Source organism: Lepisosteus oculatus, chromosome 6 (genome assembly GCF_040954835.1).
Source record: "Lepisosteus oculatus isolate fLepOcu1 chromosome 6, fLepOcu1.hap2, whole genome shotgun sequence".
In the NCBI taxonomy this organism is placed as follows: Eukaryota; Metazoa; Chordata; class Actinopteri; order Semionotiformes; family Lepisosteidae; genus Lepisosteus; species Lepisosteus oculatus.
In genome coordinates, this window is record NC_090701.1 from 9264782 (window position 1) to 9280377 (window position 15596).

The window sequence follows — 15596 nt, forward strand, 5'->3', positions numbered from 1 at the left end:
GTCATTCACCTACTCACTACTATACTGCTGTACACAGCTTTTGTATGGAAAACACAATGAACTGGCATTTTGGTCATTGTAATTCTTCTCAGCTCAATTTAACTTACAGTATATGAATAAAGTTTTTAATCTTTTAACACTTTTTTGGAACTTTCTCACAGAAGGCGAAGTGTGATATAGATACTGTATATACAGTATACTGAATTGTTTTTTTATAGTGTGACCAATGTAAATATATACAGTAACAGTATCATACTACCAAGACACTGGTACTGGGTAGTACGATATAATCAGGCTAGACGTGCTTGAAACTGAGCAGTGGTCAAGAAGAAACCTGGTTAGGGGTGCCTGTGTGAGGACAAGGGCAAGTTTGAAAGTGTAACAGAGTTTAGTGGGTGAGATGGGAGAAAATGTCCATGAGTCAACTACATCCTGGGCCTGGACCTGGACCTTTAAATGTTTTCAAACAATCAAAGTTCTCATAAAGCTAATTATTCTCCAGTACAAAATAATTCTAAAAGTAAGCCTGTGAACCACCTGATTCAAGATAGGTGATAGGTGATAGTGAGGTAAACTCTGACTACCTTTTTACAGGGAAGTGTATCTCTTTGTCTTTATTACACCCAAACATTACATTTGAAACTTATAACTAATGACTTAAAGTCTTTATAACTTTTACTGGCTAATATTATACTCTGAAGTAAGAAATGAAGTAAACTTTTCAATTAAGTCATTCCTTCAATAGAAAACAAACAATGTATAACTTTGCAAAGGGGACGATTTCAGTGAAGGAAAGAGAAACAGCAAAAAACAAAACAGTATCTGTTTTTTTAATTATTGTGCCAAAACATGAAAAAAAAGAAAGTTTTCAGTTTGAAAATGTTAAATTAAAAACAGGTCTGGTACAGGTCTGGGTACTGTATCCCAACATGATACATGCCCCTCTTTCCTTGTGAACAACAATTACATTTAAATCACTTACACATCCTTTGATTAATGCTGCGTTGACTTTGCTGAGGTCAGACGCTGGACACCAGATCTCAGCAATAATTAACTTCTGGGTGATGTCTAGGTTGCAGAGGTTCAGTGTGTAATAAATGGCCTTCATCTTTTTCACTTTGGTGTTCCATTCATGAAGGCTGGCTGCTGTGGAGGTTAAGATACTTTCCCGGTATTCATCAGTCTGCCTTAAGACCTTTGGGTAGAAGAGAAATCCCACTGTTTATTTGGAATCATCAATTCTGTGAAGAGCTGCAGCAGAGAATTACACACTCAGTGATTAGGGTGATCCAAGTTATGACCTGTGATTCCCAAAAAAGGTGTTAGCTGTCCTTTCTTTTATTAAATAAAAAAATTATAGCATTCTTACAGATCGTATCATTTTAGCGACTGTTTGTCTGGACAACCCCTTGTCAGCTTTGTAAACTGAGTTCATAGTGTTTCATTCTGTACAGTTTTTGAACATTTCTGGTCTCTCTAGAAGATTTTTTTAACTCTTTAGCAACATTTTCAATATACTTGTACTACTTTTTTACACACATCATTGCACTTGTTTCCATGAACTCTCTTGGCACTACTTACTTTTTAGCATTTCCCATTCTCATTTAAACATGAAATAAAGTCTGAAGCTATCTTATAGTATTACAATTGATATTTTTGGTTTTATTTTTTTATTTCCCATATTAATTTGATCCGATTGCTTTAATTTCTCTTAAGTGAGTTCAACTAAATTACAACGGCATGTGTAATTAATGCTTTGCAAAAGGACTGTGATCCCAGGAAAACAATAAAAGGACAAAAAACATGCTAAATATTCTGTAGGATATACTGTATATGATTATATACAGTATATATAAATGTAAGTTCGTGCTGAAGTTGATATTATTTAAAAATAAACACTGAGATTCTGACTCCAGATTTATTCTACATCTATCAGGTTAAAATTGCCAGTTGTCAGATTCTTCTTTTTTTAGTTTTTTGGAAGACTTTCGTGTATCCTTCACACTTCATTATTGACTGCCTTCTTCCTCAATCAATCTGCAGTATTTCCACCAAGCACACACAAGCCAGATCCCTGGACAGCTCTCACTGGCAAACAGCTGTCATATCAAGAATGTGGTCAGAACTGTTTCCCAGAGAAAAACACACATACAAATAATGAACACTACAACAAGCATTAAATGAACAATATCACCTTTACCGGTTTGCTGTTTTTTTTTTCAGTCAGTCTTGATAATCATAAAAAATCTCAAATATCCCAGACATCACTTTGCCCATGTTTCCGGGCGTGATTTCCAATAACTCCTTCCTCTCTAAAAAATGTTTGACTGGTGTTCCTTACAACCTTTCTTACTCACTGGCAGTTTGTCTCGCATTTCTCTATTACTGTACTTTCCCCAAGTCTTTCTGATGCTAATGCTTTTTGTTTCGCACGTGAACTCGCAAAATCCATTTTCCATTGTCTATTGCCCTCACCTCAAAAATAAGATATGTCTTCTAGTTAATTAATTAATGTATTGTTGTATCATCATTTCTTGGATATGCTAAACATGTAGTGCTGATATAACAGCCTGTCCTTTTCCTGTTCCTCATGTTGGTTTAGCTAGCATTTTCATTGTGATGTTATGGCACCTCCTTCTTTTCTTGCTGCTTAAACTCACCTGTCCGTTTCACTATTTTTTATTTCTCTTTTTACATTATGCAGCTCTTTCCCTTTTCTTCCTCTGTCTATCTCTTTATCTCCCCCTCACTCTTGCCTTGTTCTCTCTATCTATGAACCTCAGGGATAGAGACAACCAAATCAGCTTGAGCTGATTCAATAGTGAATTATTTTCTATAGTTCTTTTCACAATTAAATGAACTAAAAAATAAAAATGATGTTTAAGTGATTTATACATTTTATATCACTATACATACTGTAACACAAATCTACCAGGCCAAGAAAAAACATCTCTGTACATGAGGATCATTTGTTCATGTTAGAACTTGCTATATTCAGGTAATGTATGACATGGCTAGGAACCTCTTCATTTCACAAAAACATGGAAATCTTACTCCACCCCCAACCACAGGCCATATCCACGTGATAACTATAAGGTTCAAGCCATATCTTTGTCAAGTTCCAGTCTACACTTAATTGTGACAGACTAATTCACCATCAAGGGCAACCTGGTCAACCCATAAATCACAGCAAGGGAAGACCTGTCCTCCAGTAGGTTTCTCTCACTTACCATTGTGACTAATGATACAACCAAAGAAATTCATCAGGATGTTCAGCACAATAATCACATACAGTTCCCCTAAGACTTCTTAACTTTGACGTATAATTTATCTACTTTTCTTTCCCCTCTCCATGTGTTATTTTATTATCACTATTTTACATGACTTTGAGGATCTAAAACACCAAGCAGCCTCATAGTGCAATGGGCTGAAAAGCCTCTGATTGTCTGTGCTCTTTTTTATTGTATTTTGTCCTTGTACTGTGACTGAAAAAGTGGAAGAGAATCTGGCCCAAAATAATGAACGTTTTTCTCCATACTATACAAATAGCACGATACTCATTCCGGCTTTGGTTACCTGCCCCACAGTTTTACTGAGATCAAGTACACTGTTCCTTCTACACCACAAATTCTAGGACAGAAGCATTGAAACTGACAATAAGATGAGCTGTAGACCCTAGTAAATAAATTACTCTGAATTTAGCACATGAACACACTTTAAATTTTAACATATTCAATTAAACAGATCTGGAAGTGCAAGACATGCATGCTTTCTTTTATTTTAATAAATGATATCCTGTATACTTTTTTCTTTAGTCCAGAATGCATGATATGCCTGACTGCCAAAAGACAATACTGACCTACAGTACCTAAGAAAATGTTGGCTTTGGTAACAGCACTCATCTAGCTAAACAATCAAAAATACTGGGACTTTAGAATTAAGAACTAAGAAGAACCTCTGAAATTTTCCATCAAGAGTAATGCAAAGAGGCAGATCAGCTGGCAATTTTCCTTTTTGGAGCTTCTAGGAGCTATGATGCCAGTTTTAAACGTATTTTAGATGATTCATTAGATTTGTGATTACTGATACAGTCTTGATACAGTGAGGGAAACTGAAACACTCATGTGAGGAACAGCAACACAATTTGCAGACAAGCGCAATCCCAACTGTACTTCACAATTTTTAGCGATACTATAAAGAACTCAGCCAAATTCTGCCTGCCAATCCACTAAAGAGCTGAGATTCTTTAATGTCCCAGAGAAGTTTACATGCAAACATAAGAAGTTTACAAATGAAGAGAAGACATTTACATTTGTCTGATTTATCTTACGTGACTGGTTCCTAATAACTACTGTGATTTATTTTCATAAAGGATCCTACTGAGCCAAAGTCAATAACTTAAGCACTTTGCTCCAGATCACATGACTATTCGTATATTAAGCCCTAATTTAGTTGGCTCATTAGCTATCTGTTCTGAAAAAAGTTTAAGTCTAAGAATATGTCTTATGTCAGCTGTCACAGGTTTGCATTGGTTTGTATTCAGTCTTAGCTTATCCTTGTAATCTATCCCTGGATTTCCTGAGAGCATAGTCTTACCTGATGTGAAATGTTTGAGGAAGTACTGTATGTTATTAATGTATCAACTTACACAAGACAGAAGAAAGGTTATGCAGCGCTACAAATACTGCATTTATTATACTTCTTTGCAAATGACTTAAGCTTGGCTGGACCCCAGGTCAGATGGTGAATAAAACAAAATGTCTCTGCCATGCAGTTGCTTAAGTTGTGCTTTTGGGATATGGGTTAGCTGCAATTTTAGCCGTTATAATTATGGTTGACCTCCAACATATTTTAACTCTGTTTATATCAGCTTTAATTTATTTTTCTATTTTGCTGATTTTGCTGAAAAATAAAAAAATGTTGTCACTATGTTGTCATATTGTCATTATGTAATTTTGCCCTGCAGTGTTCCCAAATTTGTTTGAGCTTAACTTGCCACTCACCGTTTGTAAATCCTCAATGCGCAAGTCCACACTAGTCCTCATTTCCATTCTTGCATGTACAGTGTCCGGACATGGGTACAAACTGGCTTGGAAACTGCAGAGAACATGAGTATGCCCGAAACAGTTTCAATTAAATGGATGCAATCTTTTCAGATCTTTCCATAATAAAACAATGTGACATACCATGGTAAAATCAGAGCAAAACGAAGGAAAAAAGACTGAAAGCATAATAAAAGCCTTACTAGTAATTAAAGAACATACCGTACGGTACACATCATTATAATGCAAAGCAAAAGTATGGCATAAGCATGATAATATAAATAGCATTGCATGCAAAAATATTCATTTTCTATGGTTTTCTTTTATTGAGGAATGTACTAACAAATGTAATGTTTGAAATGGCAATTTAATTGATTTAGGAGATGTGATTCTTTCCAGCCCGCTGTGAATGGAAAAGAGTCTACAAGGAACTGAATATTCCTTCAGGGCAAGGTTTAGCCCAGTGATAGGGCTGTGTTACAGCAGTATTATAGTGTGGCTGTAAATTAGCTGTAATGTGCTATAAATGCTCTATCCAGTGATACAGGTTTCCCATTTCCAGTGCTGTTTGTCCAGCAGCTTTGGTGGATAAAAAATAAACCAAAAAAAGAAAAGAAAATTGTATAGGTAGCCTCTGAATATTAAGCTGCAAGTACTGTTTTCTAAACCTCACTTTAGTTTCAATCATAAATGTCATAGATTGAAAATATAAATGTGTGCTTATTTTTATTGCAGTTGAGCTTTCAAGGCGTGCAAAATGATAAATAAACAAGCGTGCAAAATGACCTTTAAAAAAACCCATAATTATTATTAGTACTCCTTATCTGTAAAGCAATTGCTGCTGGTACTATAAATCCTCTATATCTTTTTTGTAAAGGTGTGTCAAATTGGCAATCTTCAACTTTCTTTTTTTATTATTCCTTCTGCTCAATTAATACGTGCTTCTTACTTGTTTTGAAGTAAATTAAGTGTCCACATCATAAGAAATAGTATTTTGGACAGCTTTGTCAAAGTTAGCTCAGTTCCTGTAATAGCTGCTTTAAAAACTGATTTTGTGAAACAGTCACTCACCCCTCACATATTTTTCTCGTCTTGCCTTTGAACTGCTCTCCCTGTAAGAAAACTATGAAGATATCTTTCTTGACAAGCTCCTCCTGTTCAGAAGATTTAAGGAAAGAAGTTAGTTGTGTTTCTTGTACAAGCATTGCTCAGACTCTGTTGTGCATTGTAACCAAAGCATTTTAAAGGAGAAGTAACCTTTTTTATAGTGATTTATCCTGTGTATTGTGAGTTGTATTAGAAACACCCTCCTCCTGTTTAGAATATACTGTACAGTACATGCCTCCCTACTAACCCTAACATTCATTATACCAGATATACAGTATATTGGTTGATATAGCCTTCTACACCTTCTGGTATACAACACAGTATCTGTGATTTCCTGAAAAGCACTCATAATTACCAGTACATTATGATGATGATAATGATGACAATGATGATGACTATGATAATGATGATGTGACTCAATATAGAGCTGTTTCTCAAGTCTTCACATTCGTTTTTATACTGCCCTGCAAGTCTAGGTTCCAAAATCAATCAGAACATTCCCATTTTCTGCCTGCCACTGTAGCGTTTCTGTATCAGCTCTATTTCAATCGATAAAGTGTCTACCTTAAATTTGACACAGTGTTGTTTTCACACTATTGTGCTTTGTAGGATCAGGCAAGAGACTGTCATTTGATGTGAATCTGGCAGTGGCACACAGCATATAACATTTACTCTACCAAGAGAAGGTCATGATGCTTATATTACACACAGAGACCTTTTCAGCACTGTGCCATAAAACTGTACCAGTCTGCACACTCTACGCTAAAATGGAATAATTTAGCTTAAACACTCAACATTGTACATTTGTTGATTAAAAAATGTAATGTAATACAATCATTTAAACTCTGACACAACAAAATTGAATAGACCTTAATAAAGTTCCTATTTGTCATACAAAGTCTTACTATAAAAAATCAACAGCATCATGATCATTCCCTAGTATGGGCTGCAAACAATCGACCTAGCAGGCTGAATTTACTTTGTGTATGCTGTCAGCAGATGCTACAGCAGTAGCTTTTGGTACTCTGTGTTAGGCTTTGAACTTAGAGAATTACCCTCACATACAGTATATGACTATATTGTTCAAGAACAATACTGAGCAATGACTTGTAGGGAGTTAGACTGTATCTGAGCCACGTTGACTCATCCGTCCAGAGCTTGTCCTGGTTTCCATGGCATTAAGCAGAGAGCACATGACTCCACCCTCGTCCTGATAGGATTATCTGTTTGGTGTCCCTATTCATACAGGTAGGTGGAGTGGAGAAATCAGAGTACAGTACCTCATTCACTGTCTGCAACAAGGACTTGAACCCACAAGCCACCCGCTATCAATCCAGGACATATCCACTATGTTAGGCTGCCTCCCAGTGATACAGTATATACAGTAGATAAACAAAACATTTTTGCATGCTCAGCTGATAAATTCACACTTTCTGAAGGGCTCAAAAGGTTGACCATTTAGGGAGTGTCAAGCAATATGAAGAAAAAAACCTCAGACTGGATGTGCCCATTAAGTAACGTGACAAAATGTGTCTTTTTTAATGGAATACGTTATACAATAGACCTCACTTTCATTTCAGACAGGGAGCAGTTTGACCCTTTAACAATCATGGTCCTGAAGTACCATTAAAGCCGTCTGTAATGATTGTATTCTCATGTCTGACTCAGACAGCTCTAATCCCAAGGTGCATCTGAAGTACTCAAAACCCATGCCTCCATTAAGTGCCCATTGGATGATTTACGAGTCTTCCAGGAAGAGATAATTAAAGCAGAAGTCTGAATGCCTATTGACATGAAACGACTCTAAAAAGGCCAAATGTCTAAGTGGTATCGCCGCTGCAAACCAGGAGAAAGAAAGGCCTATGCACATACGTGGGTTAATCGCAGTCATGCATCAGTGTACTAAAAGCAGCATAATATGTACTGCTTTGTCCTCACTTTAGAATGCAATGCCATGATTCATTTCTATGAATTCATACTGCTTAACCTAAACATAGAAAGAAATAAAAAGCTAACATTTACATACAGATGAATGCATATGTATCCTGAAGTGTCTGCCAATGAATTGCAGTAAAATACCCATAAATACATCAATATATACATTAATGAATTAATATATAGAGCATTTATTTAAGTGAAAGGACAACAGACAGTGGGGAACCAGGAATGAGATTTTAAATGACTCTTTTCTTATTACTATAGAACACCACCAGGGGGCAGACATTTACAAGGCAATCAGTTTTATGCGTCATCATCTATTGTTATTGTGTTACCAAATACAGTAAGCAAAGAGTAATGCTTTTTGGGGTTTATCGTTATAAAAGACTATTTTAAGTATTTTCCTTTCCTTTAGGAGATTCCGAAGTAGGGAACACATCAATTTTAAATGGCCCATTCAAAGTTAAAAAACCATACAGGAAAAACAGTTCGGAAAAGATTCACTGTTTCTACTCCGATCTTTTTAACAACTGAAAGTACCTTATGAACACATAAAAGAAGAAACTTCAATAAAACAAACCCTATTTCAGAGTCCTTATTTACCTACTGTGCAGCCTAGAATAAACACCGAGAGGCACAAACTCCAGTCATGAAAGCAAGATAAACCTTCAATGTCAATACAAAGTAGGTGCTCAGAACAATAAATATTTATTTTACCACATTGTTGCTGATGCATTGATTCTTTTTATGTGATTAAAATAAATAAGGATGCTAGTCAGGCTGAGCACTCTATTAACATTTAAACCCTCGTTACTGTTTTGCACATACACATTTGTTTGCCTATTATTACATTTGTGTAATCCAATGAAACATCATGTCAATATTTTGAGAGTCAAAGTTGAATAACCAAAAGAAAATGCCAACAACAAGCCTCATGCAGCTATTTAAAAATTTAACTTCATTAGTATTCAAATAGGTCATGAAAGTTCACACATCTTCTAAGTGTGAATAACATGAGAGACTACGCAAGAGCTATTGTAACTTTCCTTTGTTCACTTTAGCACTGTTCCTTTATCACAAAACAAGCCATAATCTCTCCCCTAGTCTTAAGGTACTTCAAAGAACATCTCCTATTTGTCTTAGAATTAAACAATTATGCATTAAAATATCATGGGAATTATACACATTTAGATAACACTAACAACAAATATTTGAAAAGAAGGATGAAGCCAAGGTTTCTTACACCAACAAAGTCTTCAGATGGTGCTTGAATTTCTGCATGTCTCAAGACAAAATTTCCATGAAACATTCTCCATAAGACTTTTTCAAAGGCAGGGAATCGCTCTTGCTTGATAACACCAGCCACAAATCTACAGTAGGGTTTAAAGAAAAAGGATTGAATTAGCTGTGAAAACAGATGGATAGTGGACTTTGTGTATAATCTGATATTATTCCTGTTTGATGACCAAGTTATCATAAAGTCCTCGTTTCTTTGTTAATGTGCTTCATCCAATTTCTTTCAACATGAAAGGAGACTCCCTGAAGACAGATACTTGTGTAAGATTTAAGATTTTCTTTTAACACTGGAAGATGAAATTTCAGAAGGATAAACACAAGAGGAATACTGATAAGACATCTTTGAGACCAATAAGAGCAGCATGAAAATGTCAACAGATGGACAAGGCCTAACGTAATATGATATGTCAAGTTAATATTGAATGCAGTGACTGATGAGATGATTGTAGGATAGATTTATTGACCTGGATCATATAACTGCATCTTACTTTTTTTATACAACTGATCATCATTTTAAGTGTACTTTATACCTGGCCTGGCAAGAACATTAGTTGGTCTGAGCTCATGTCATAGGTGTAGATTTATTTTTTATCTGAACCCATTTAAAAAATAGCAGTACTAAAGCATTAACTGCTTGTGTGAGCACAATATATTTGGGCAAGCCAGCATTTCCTTGATGAAGGCCGATTCCAAAATATTGTCTATAATTCAAAACAAAATGGGACATCATGGGAGAGGCGTGAATACTTCTTTAAGGCACTATGTAAACAATTAGGTGGTTGAGTCCCATTCTTTTTGAGTTGCTGACACTGCATATGACTTCTGGGATTCTGATAAGTTCCGAAACAGGTGATTTTAGTTGTCAGGATCCCTATTTGTGAACCTCCTACCAAATTAATTCAGAGGGTCCATATCAGTCTCTATGTTTATTTAAATATATTTAAGATCTGTTTTCCCAAATTCAAGACTTTCTTCTTCAAACTGACTTCAAAAACTTCAAAACTCTTCAAAAAAAGAGTTCAAAAACTCTTCAAATGTTCATATTAGTTTCTTAAAAGAAGCTAATCCTTAGACAACATGACTGTGTAGCTTGTTCCAAATCAAAACAGTTTTCTAGAATCCAGTGGCTTGGTCCACACTGAGAAGACTAAGAAGAAATCCAGGCAGATTTCTCAGCTGAACTCTGTCTTTCTTTTTATCCAATTCATTAAGCGGCAAGAGAATTTGAATTTAATTGATAATAGACAGTATCAAACAAGTTGTTGCAGTAGTGGCTGATATATTAAATCAAGCATTTTAAACTGGGGATACCAATGAAAAAAGGAAAAAGGACACCTCCATGGAACCAAGATAAATAATGAGGCAATTAAGTGAATCATTTCTGAGACCTGGGCATTGCTTTAATGTATCACAGTGCTGTGAATGTTAATGAGTCTGCTTCTAAGAGGACAGTTTTACAGAATGAAAGAAAGTCATCTTATAAAGTCTTTAATTTCCATTGTAATTACATGATTACAGAATATAACTGGAAGAAAACGTTAATCAGAATTTAACAGATTTCCTCCTGTTTGCTCAAACCTTGCAGTCCTGTTTTTTTTTCCAATGGTAAAATCGTTTAAAAAAGAAAACTTCCAAAAAAACTTTTTTCTTTGTCACTGATATCCCTGGATGTTAGTCAGAATTTTAAAAAAGACTGCAAGCCCAATTACGAATTCTGTCTGACATTAAGAGTGATAAGTTAACTCTTGCACCATTTGCAGTTCTGAAGTGAACACAATGGTTTATAATAATAATAATAATAATTGCTTACACTTATATAGCGCTTTTCTGGACACTCCACTCAAAGCGCTTTACAGGTAATGGGGTCTCCCCTCCACCACCACCAATGTGCAGCATCCACCTGGATGATGCGACGGCAGCCATAGTGCGCCAGAACGCTCACCACACATCAGCTATTAGTGGGGAGGAGAGCAGAGAGTAATGAAGCCAATTCATAGATGGGGATTATTAGGAGGCCATGATTGGTTAAGGCCAATGGGAAATTTGGCCAGGATGCCGGGGTTACACCCCTACTCTTTTCGAGAAACGCCCTGGGATTTTTAATGACCACAGAGAGTCAGGACCTCGGTTTTACGTCTCATCCGAAGGACGGCACCTGTTTACAGTATAGTGTCCCCATCACTATACTGGGGCATTAGGACCCACGTGGACCACGTGGTTTACATCTAAATTGACTGACACCATATAATTACCACTTCAAACGTCACCACAAACCTATAAAATGTCACTTAAGAGCACTTAATGTCAAAAGTAAAAGCAGGGTGGCAACTTTCAGACCTATCCTGTAAAAGTCATTTTTTACAAGAAAATCACAATTAGGTAATCATAACTGAAACATGATGTGTGTTAAAATGCCTCGAACATAATGTGATAATTTAAGCCCAGCCCAAAAAAAGAGATCATCAAAACATTAACAATATTGCATGTCCAAACATATAGTATATACAGTATGAATACTGCATGTGCAATACATTCAGCTTATTCTTACTCTGTGTTTTCCAATTTTGTTAAATGCTGCAGAAGGACAAACTTAAAGATACATTTCAAACACTAATATTTCCTGTGAGCAACGCAAGTGTTTAGAATCTTCTAAACAAATTTCAAAAATAAAAAATAGAGCAGTATGTTTAAAATATTTCAACAGAGCTTAGAAAAGCAGTGTTACATTTGACCATAGCAAAAGTGATTTTTTTTTTAAAAGAAGTACAGTAATCATCTTGCACTGCTGTCAAAATGATGTTTAAACAACATTTATTGTTCCGAATCATTCATTAAATATGGCATTCTCAAAGGTTTAAGAATTGATCTTGACCTGTGAAATGTTTCTGGAACTTGTCTCAGTCGGTACATTGCAACATTTACCCCAGTCTTAGGGGCCCTCCAGTGCTGATACTGCTTGCCCTTCTGCTGCAACGCCTTGAAGAAAAGGTTAACGATTCTGAATCTTCTGATGGGAGCTCAGAGCAGGAGAGCTGAGATTCTGCCTGTACACAGAAGAAAGATAATAAAATTACTTTCACAAATAAATCTTTCTGAGTGTTTACTTGAACCTTTTATATAGGGCTAATGGTAAAACAAATCACGTGCAGACCAGGGATACTATTGATATTGTTGAACACTGGAAAAATCTGGAAAAACGTATTTTACATATAAACGTATAAAGCATCACTTTGCAAAGTAGTTCGGGTGGGTAGCTGCTAGGAAGTAATAAGGTTTATTCCATGCTGAAAAAAAGAAGAAAGAAAACACAATGTTCTGTCCGTGGAGCCTTGACACACCTGAAGAAGGCTCCATGGTCGAAACGTTGTGTTTATTTTCTTCTTTTTTTCAGCATGGAATAAACCTTATTACTTGTTCCTTTGCAGCCTATGCATGCTGATGCAGCTACCCACCCGAACACTTTGCAAAGTGATGCATGGAATAAACCTATTACTTATCACTTTACAAATGTATACAATCTATGAGCTGATTCTCAGCAATCCAAAAAGGGATTTAAACGTACACTACCTTTCTGTACATTGCTGTATGTGTCAGGTGTAAAGGTGATGCTCAAAGATTCATTAGTGCATCCTGATGTGAAGCTCACATACTGTAGTCAGAATCTGTACAAGCCACTACATAGGGATATACTATGTTGAATCTGTAAGCTTTTCCAAGGCCAAGAAAATGACTTGTCCGGTGTTATCGGATAGTAGCTGCAGTGACTTTGGGTTAGTCATGTTTAGGTAATGTTTCAACTCATGCTAGTTTTAGGTATGCTATCAAAAATACTACGAACATCAGTTCAAATTCTTAAATACATGAAATGTCTTTAAAAAATGTATCAAAGTTTTCCAAAGAATTTGTGTAATTCTGAATTTACAGCAGCTGAAGAAATTTAAGGCAGCAAAATTAATGTTTTATTTTTGTAATTTAGTATAACTAGATATAAACACACATAGTCAATTATAGCTTATTTTGAATGTGATAAATGTTTAGTATGTAATTCCATAATAAATCGTGATTTGTTCAAATAATAACAAAAATGCAAATCTCCATTACAGACTTGTGTTCTCGTTTTCAAATGTAGCCAGAGGATTTACTAATAAATTAAACCTTAAAGTCAATTTATGTTGTTTTTGAAAGTTTACATTTTTATTTTTAAAACTTCTTGATTAATTAATTTAGACCACAATGTTTAGTTTGATATCTGTAGCTATTGTTACATCAACTTTCAAGCAAATGATATTCAAGGCTTCAAAAAGATTCGGAGATGTGAATTTACTTCATCTTGGAGTGATATACAGTAGCCTGTGGTTTGATAACATAACCCATTTGGATCCATCATGCATGATCAACAAGCATAACCTTTTTCTTTCTTTTTTAACATTTGTTGTCAGTACATGAATGTTTGCGCTATTAAATCTTTAATATCCTGAAATCAAGAAGCAAAACAACAAGACCTTGGTTTAAAAACAGACAAAAATGTCTAAATTCACTCCAAACATACCTTCATGACAAAATGCATCCACACCCATTGTTTCTGAATAATGTTTAGCCTTGACTAAGTAATTGTATGCCCCTTTCTTACATAAATCGCACAAGAATATGCATTAGAAGGATGACAGTGTGATAAGTATAAAGTAGTTATGATCTACGTTTGCTTCAAAATGCCAAAACCTCAATGCCAAGTGCTTAAATTGTGATTCCTTTATGCAAGATATTCAGATAGCAGTGCTTTAGAAGAGAAGGCTAAAGTGCTTTAAGAAAAATAATGGATGGTTTGACTCAGTAGGTACCGTACAGTATAATGAAAATGAGATTTTTTATTTTGGTTCTTTTACAACATGAATGACAATTGAAATTGGTGATTAATTTCAGGTCATAATGCATATATTTATTTTATTAGGCTCTTTTTATTGCAGTATAAAAATGAGGTCCATTAACTCAGAGAGGAAAAAATGCTCAAATCTCCTAGCTCTTATTATAAGAACAATATTTGAAGAAGATATTTTATATATCTACTAAAATAATTATCCATTACAAACAATTAATTTTGGAATGACGATACATTCCCTGGCGGCTGCCTTAGTGGTGGGAATGACATATATTATTCCGAGTTTTTGATTAACATCAAAAGTGGAAATCAGAAGTCATCCACTGCACTTGAAAAATATACAATTCAGGCCATGTAACAGTTTGCTTATTTTTAAAGTTACTTTTTTAAGCTTTAGATTTTGTTTTATTTCTGGAAATGTATGAATAAACAACAATACAATATAAAACAATAAACAGTAACAAAGAGAAGTTGATGAATTTTGGAAATTAGGGAAGTAGCTGACAATACATTTAAAGTTAAATAATTTGTGGTGTCTATAACTATTTGCATTTCATCTTTGTTGAGAAATAGTACTGATTATGAATTCTGTCGGTTGCAATCATAGGCATTTCAGTTAAAACTCAAATATATGCTCCTATGTTACACATGGAAAGAAAGGGTGCAAATTGTCATTCAGATTTTACACAGTATAAACAAACAAAAAATTCCATTAAACTTTCCAAACATGATAGTCCCTCCTGTGTCCTCTGACCTTTGCCATTATTAACTTCAGTGAAACCAGTGATAGTGTAGTCTACAATTCTCTATCCTACCACATACAGTACTAGTGAAGGATTCTATGAAATACTATGGTACATATGTTATAGAGATGTATTCATGTTGTAGTATGTATGACTTTATTTATTTATGTTGTAACCTGTATAATTTTTTTTAATATTTTTGACTGTTTTTGTTCCTGTTTAATTTAACATTACCTGTTTCTCAAAGGCTTTTATTTTCTACGAGGTACAGAAGTAAACTGTTCAACTGTGTGTTTTTTTTTAAATCTGATTAGGAGGCAGATATGCAGCATACTTTGGATGGGATAATCCATACAAAGTATGAGAGTAAAGAGAAGTACAACATGTCAGAAAGACATGTTCAAAAATAGTATACAGTGTTGATACTACAGGCTATTTAATACAGTAGGTCTCCTTAAAATGGTTGACAGTACTGTTGAACGGAATATTAGGAAAACAACAAATATGTGACTGTACTTAATTATAAGCTGGTCAGACAAGTAAGATTTTTGACCAAGATATTTATGTACTCTGCCTAGCAAGTGACATTCTTCA

General features: G+C 35.0%; 1 protein-coding gene across 1 annotated transcript in view; it reads right to left on the reverse strand.

Moving 5' to 3' along the window:
- The window catches only part of LOC102685667 (V-type proton ATPase 116 kDa subunit a 1), a 50287-nt gene that overhangs the window by 19129 nt on the left and 15562 nt on the right, over positions 1–15596 (reverse strand). Inside the window, exons 6-10 of the mRNA XM_015354634.2 lie at positions 12306–12427; positions 9331–9457; positions 6114–6196; positions 5004–5097; positions 983–1195 (exon numbers count right to left, since the gene is read on the reverse strand). Of these exons, the coding sequence (XP_015210120.2) occupies positions 983–1195; positions 5004–5097; positions 6114–6196; positions 9331–9457; positions 12306–12427 (639 nt within the window). The remainder of the gene's footprint in view (positions 1–982; positions 1196–5003; positions 5098–6113; positions 6197–9330; positions 9458–12305; positions 12428–15596) is intronic.